The sequence below is a fragment of the Primulina huaijiensis genome, chromosome 7 (genome assembly GCF_012295235.1).
Source record: "Primulina huaijiensis isolate GDHJ02 chromosome 7, ASM1229523v2, whole genome shotgun sequence".
NCBI classification, from domain to species: domain Eukaryota; kingdom Viridiplantae; phylum Streptophyta; class Magnoliopsida; order Lamiales; family Gesneriaceae; genus Primulina; species Primulina huaijiensis.
Window position 1 is genome coordinate 21,202,184 of NC_133312.1, and position 6,857 is coordinate 21,209,040.

The 6,857-nt window shown below is 32.1% G+C and overlaps 1 protein-coding gene across 1 annotated transcript; it reads left to right on the plus strand.

Moving 5' to 3' along the window:
- The first annotated feature begins 1,111 nt into the window (after positions 1-1,111).
- Positions 1,112-3,975, plus strand: LOC140980359 (heat shock 70 kDa protein 8). Its single transcript, XM_073446135.1, has 2 exons — positions 1,112-1,264; positions 2,095-3,975. The coding sequence occupies exon 2, from the start codon at positions 2,097-2,099 to the stop codon at positions 3,822-3,824; it is 1,728 nt and encodes a 575-aa protein (XP_073302236.1). The 5' UTR covers positions 1,112-1,264; positions 2,095-2,096; the 3' UTR covers positions 3,825-3,975.
- Positions 3,976-6,857: the final 2,882 nt, after the last annotated feature.

The window sequence follows — 6,857 nt, forward strand, 5'->3', positions numbered from 1 at the left end:
TGAAAAAACGTGGAGGGGTTTTTCTGCATTGGGATTTTCGAATCCTACTTCTGGATCTGGACTGCATTAGTGCTTCGATACTCGGCAGAATTTGGGAGAGAAAAGTCTCGAAAATTCCTAGGGAGAACTAAATAGAATTTCGAAAATATGTCGCTTTCAGTTGTCGTACATATCATTAAATGTCCATTTTATGTTCATTTTAAATAGGACAAACGTTGAACGACGGCTTGTCATGCAATATCTTTTATTTTTTAAAAAAACTTATTTATGGCTAGTGACTATACGATTGGACTTTCAACGATTTGAATGTGTGTAATGTCGATTATTTTTTGACATATAATATCTTGCAGCTAGATTATATATTATATTGCTTGACTTCTTGCTAAAATGGATTGATCTTATGATGCTAGAATTTTTCTGCATTTGTACTATCACCCGACAGAATGGATATGTCGCTTTCAGTTGTCGTACATATCATTAAATGTCCATTTTATGTTCCTTGTGCTTTTGCAACTTTAAACTCTTTCTTTTCATAAAGCTGACACGTCATGTCTAGATAACTTTCTGCATTCAGAAGTCAGTTGGATACTGTGTAATCATTTTAAATAGGACAGACTTTGAACGGCGGCTTGTCTTCCAATATCTTTTATTTTTAAAAAAACTAATTTCCAGCCAATGACAATACGATTGTACTTTCAAAATTTGAATGTGTGTAATGTCAATTATTTTTTGACATATGTTATCTTGCAGCTAGATCATATATTATGTTGTTTGGCTTCTTGCTAAAATAGATTGATCTTATGATGCTCTTGTCTGAATGACTTGAACTGATCTATCGATCCAAAAACCTAAAAATACAATTGAAAAGCATCTAGATCTGAATCAGTTCGATGCTGTTATTTTGTCAATCACCGAACAAAATATTTTTGCATTCTCTAAATCTAAAATAAATGTTACACAATACATTATAAAACAGTAATATCAAATGGTTTGACAATATTTTTTTGTTGTGGCCACTATGCTGTAAACTCCATACGTAATTAGCATAGATAAAGTATTTTATACCAAATTTTCCAGAACAGTAAAATAAAATTCATATAAAAGTTTCAGAAAATAGTAATAATAATAAATATTCGTAAATTAATGAAGAATTGGAAGCTACGCTGCATATGTATATAAGCCAGAACCTCTCCATATTGCTGTCTTTCTTCAGTTAACCAGAAAATCCCAACCGCTATTACACTTCTGTACACTTCAAGAGACAGTAAGTTATTTTTTGTCCTGGTTACAGAGTTAGTAATGATCGATTTCTGGGTGGAATTTTTTTGAGCTGTGATGATAATGGTTCGATTGTTTTGGTTTTATACGATTTCGTTTTCTTGGTAAAATTTTCGCGTTTGTAGATGATTTAGTTCTTGCCCTTAATCTTTTTTATTCGTTTTTTCGGGTGCAAAAAGAGATTAAGGTCATGTTTCTTGCGCTTACGCTGTTTGTAGATAATCTTTTTTTTTTTGGCGTATTGTTGATATACTGAATGAGGCTACGATTATACATTTTGTGTTGCTTGATATATGTCACATTCTGTTCGTCAAAAAGCCTGTGTGGTGGCCTATATCCGGACAGTGTGGACCAAGAAAGGCCAGACATGCGATTTGATATATTGGAGTTGAGTTTGAATAATTGAAACTTTTAGATATAAAAATTGATTTTTTTTGCCAGCTATGTCCATCTTGATCGAAGAAGGGAAGAACGAATTTAGAGGAATGCAACTTAATACATTTTGGGATCATTATCGGTCTCCCTTTAATTTCCCCTGTAATGAGTGGGAAACATTTCTAGCTCTAAGAAAAATTTTTGAGCTCCTCAATAGCATATTTGTTAGGAAATGATGGTATTAGTCTTGTAAATTTGAGAAATATTTGGCCATTTCAATCTTAGAAACGAGATTTGTGAATTTAAACGAGTGAAGGTGAAAACGTAAAAGTTGGAACTTGGAAGTGCCATATTATTTGCAAACCCCTAGAAAAAACTGTATTCATGTTACGCTTGATGTTAGTTTGTGGATATTATTTTCATGGAATCCTTAATTTTCAGGAATGTCGGAACCAGCATACACTGTGGCATCGGACAGTGAAACAACCGGGGAAGAAAAATCTTCTCCTCCTTCCCCCGAAGTAGCAATCGGGATTGACATTGGTACCTCTCAATCCAGCGTCGCAATTTGGAATGGCTCGGATGTTGAGCTTCTGGGAAATAGACGAGAGCAGAAGTTGTTTAGATCTTACGTCAAGTTCAAAGATGATGAGATTCCAGTCACCGGTATAAGCAGTCAACTTTCTGATGAGTATGAAATGTTATCTGGTGCTGCCATTTTTAACATGAAAAGGTTGGTTGGTCGAATCGACACAGATTCAATTGTCCATGCAAGCAAAAGCCTCCCATTTCTTGTGCAGACCTTAGATATAGGTGTCAGGCCATTCGTATCTGCTCTGGTCAATAACGTGTGGAGGTCCATGACTCCCGAAGAAGTTCTCGCCATATTTCTTCTTGAACTAAAAACCATGGCCGAGATTCATTTGAAACGTCCTGTACGAAATGCTGTCCTAACAATTCCTGTGTCATTTACCAGATTCCAATTGAGTCGAGTCGAAAGAGCATGTGCAATGGTAGGGCTTCAGGTTCTGAGGTTGATGCCTGAGCCTACAGCAGTTGCCTTGTTATATGCACAGCAACAACAGCAGAATGCACCTGAAAATACAGGCAGTGGGAGCGAAAAAGTTGCACTAATATTCAATATGGGTGCTGGATTTTGTGACGTGGCCATCACTGCTACAGCAGGGGGAGTTACACAGATAAAAGCCATGAGAGGAAGTACTTTAGGAGGTGAAGACATGCTGCTAAATATGATGCACCACCTCTTGCCTGATATGAACATTCTCTTTGCGAGCCACGGGATTGATGACATAAGAAAATTGGGATTACTACGAGTTGCCACTCAGGAAGCAATCCACAAACTTTCGTCCCAATCCAGCATCCAGATTGATCTTGACTTGGGAAATGGAAGAAAAATATGTAGAAGTATCGACAGGGAGGAGTTTGAGGAAGTGAATAAAGAAGTTTTTGCTGAATGTGAGAAGCTAATTATATTGTGTCTACTCGAGGCAAAGGTAGAACAAATAGAGGACATAAACGATGTAATTCTTGTCGGCGGCTGCTCAAATATTCCTAAGCTACAAAACATTGTAAAGGGTATTTGTGAAAGAGATTTCTACACTGGAAGTCATCCTCTGGAAGCTGCTGTTCGAGGAGCAGCACTAGAAGGTGCCCTGGCTTCTGGATTCAACGACCCTTTCGGCAGTTTAGACCTTTTAACGATACAAGTAACTCCACGGAGCATTGGAATAAAAGCGTATGGAAATGACTATGTACCAATCATACTTCAAAACACCACAATCCCAGCAAGAAAAGAACTGGTTTTCACAACCATTCACGATAACCAAAATGAGGCGCTACTCGTCATTTTTGAGGGTAATGAGAATACAATCAAAAAGAACCATCTCGTGGGATATTTCAAGACTCCGGGGATTCCTCTTGCCCCAAAGGGGGTACCCAAAATCAGCGTATGTATGGACATCAGTGCATCGAACGTTCTTAGAGTTTTTGTTGGGGTTATCATGCCAGGGGAGCAAAATCCGGCCACTCCATTTATGGAGGTTCTGATGCCAACAGTTGATGGTGGGCACGGTCTGTGTGCCGAAGCTCTCAGTAGAACTTATGGCGATTCTTTCGATTTGGTGGTTGTGCAAAAGAAAGTTGGGTGTTGAGAAAGTGCGCAGCATGTATTAGGAGTTAAATGGTACAGGTTCAAGTTTGCATGTCTTTATTATCGAACAATTTTTGGGTCAGATTTTACTTGAATATTAGATTCTTTTGGGGTTGATTTTTAGTAAATACATTGTGAAATTTATCTTGAAATATTAGGTACCTTTGCCATTTCCCCATTATTATCTGAATAATTTTCAACCTCTTATGTACACACCTTGTGTTAATTTTCAAAAATAAAAAATACACTAAATTGGTCGTATGAATTCTGACGTGTTTCGGGGAAATGTCTTAACATTATGTTTAGATGAATAAAAAAGTCAAAAATTTGTGTGAGACGATCTCACGGGTAGTATTTTGTGAGACGAATCTCTTATTTAGGTCATCCATGAAAAAGTATTACTTTTTATGCTAAGAGTATTACTTTTTATTGTGAATATTGATAGGATTAACTTGTCTCACAGATAAAAATTCGTGAGACCATCTCACAAGCTACTCAACAACAAAAATATTGTTGTAAAACAATTATTTTAAAAACTTCAAAAAAAAAACTCATTATGGGGTTTTGATCAAATCAATTTATATTGAAATTATTAAGAATTTCAGTTACGCAGTGTTAAATCCTACTGAAGTGAGTGATTTCAAATTGCTTGTAATTATCAAAGTATTTGTGCAATCCTTCTGTAAGAAAGAAGGGATGGCGTATGAGTATTGAAATTTTCGAACATCCAGAAACAACTTTTGTGTATTATCTTTCAGTTTAACTACCATAAATACTATCCAGTAGAACCCAACTGGTTTTTTGATAAGTTATTTGTTCGGCCAGTCTCAATTATTCTATTTAAATACAGTTTACTATGATTGACTTACTAAGAACCCAACTGATAAGAAAAAAATTCCAAGATTGTTAATCCCAATCGAAATATTTGTTGGGATAAATTTATTCACCTCTACTCTAAATTTATTTTTGATCCTAACAATTATTAATGTATATCTATGTTTATATATATCTATATCAGTATTTATATCAATATTTATATACACAGTAAAATCAAATCAACTTTTTATTATTAATTTATATCTATATTTTTATCTATATATCTATATTTAAAGTAAAAAAACATCACATGAATATTAATATTTTTACAACAGTAAAATAAACTTTAATCTATTATTGATTATGACAAAATTTAGTGGTAACAAAATTTCGATGTTGTTAATTATAAGTTTTCATAACTTTTATATATACTTAAAATTTTTTCTATTCATATATATTATTATTGACATCTATTTATGTTATCATATTCAACGTATATCTGAATACCAAGTTTTATAGACTGTGGACAAAGTTTTACACTATGAATTATCAACTTTGTCCTTGATTTGCGTTTATTTCAAAAGAACCCTAAAAATAGGTGTTGATGTTTTTGTAAACTAAATTTATATGACAAGGCCATGTAAAATAGAAAACATAATATATATCTTATATTTATCACAAAGAGTCTTAACTCTAAATAAATATCTATAAGATATGTTTATGCAACAATTAAAATTAAAAACAATATATTGTTTAATTTAAAATCATAAAAGTTATCATTAATTTTTCAATTTTCAAATTTTAATTTGTATAGTGAATTGCATTAGAATTGTGAAAAGTTAAAAATCAAATGTATCTTGATTTAGAGTAGAAATTATAAATTTATTAATATTATTTAAAATAAAAATAATACTCCACAATATGTTTCATATCAAGTCATTTATTAGATAAGTTCCATAAAATACTTAAAATTAAATTATATTTATTATAATTATATTGTATAAAAAAAAGTGGGATTGATAAAATTTTCTTTATGAATCAACAATTTTTTCTTTCATTATATATATTACAAAAACACTGAAATTGACTTGGATGTTTCTTTAAAAATAAAAAAATATTAAAATACAATAAGTTTGAAAACATATGTTTGTTGGAGTTAATAAGAGATTTTTGAAGAGATTTTTTAAAATAATGATATATAATTGAATATTTGTATAGAGATTTTAAAATTTTCATTTTGAAAATTTTAATTGAAAATATGATATCTTTTGAATAAGTCTATGTATGCAATAAATTTATTAAGAATAAGGTATTGTTTTGTTAAGGTATAGAGGATGATTTGATAATAATATTTGAAATAATTAGCTTAATTATTTGGTATCTAAAAATGATATTCAAATATTAAGATCTAAATTATAGAATAATACCTTTGATAAGTTTGGATAACAAAGTTTTCAATTTGAAACATATAATGCAAGATCATATAAAAAAAATTGTTGGGTTAAGCGTGCATAAGTGAGAGTAGTGCTGAGATGGATGAGAAGTTCTCGTACATCAAGCTTTTGACGTTGTGCCGCTTGATCTGGTTGGCTAAATGATCATAAAAGAGTGACATCAGATTTTAAAGGATAATATTGTCTCTGCTAGGGACAGTGCCGATAGTAAGAAAAATGTAAGACTGATCTTTAAAAGATATGAGATAGCACAAACAAATAGACACATTTATCAGGACTCATGGGCCTAACAGCCCAACCAATTAGCACAAAAGTAGGTGCACTCTACACTGCTATAAGTATAAGGAAATAAAGTCGCGTCTTGACTAAGAGATATAGTTTTTGGCCCAGTGGTAAGTGCTTGATCCTAACAAGTATATTGGACGAGATTATTGTGAATTTTGATGGAAACAACCACAATATATATATTATGAAAATATTTATTTTTTATTTAATTTTGAGAAAAAAGTGTGTTAACGAGAGAAACGGTCCATATATTTAAAAGATTTCAAATTATGCAAATTTGAAAACGAGTGGTGCTCATTAACTAAAATTGTTTAATATTTAGGAATTAAGGATCGACAGGTGAAATTGGTCATGATCATCAATAGACGTGGAACCTAAATCGTAACTAATAAATATAAAATAGGACAGAAATAGGAAAATATCATATGTTTTGTTGAAGATAATAAGAGATATCTGAAATTATTTGTTAAAATAATGAT

Excerpts from the sequence above, each read along its gene's own strand:
- LOC140980359 (XM_073446135.1), top strand. The coding sequence starts at position 2,097 with ATGTCGGAACCAGCATACACTGTGGCATCGGACAGTGAAACAACCGGG.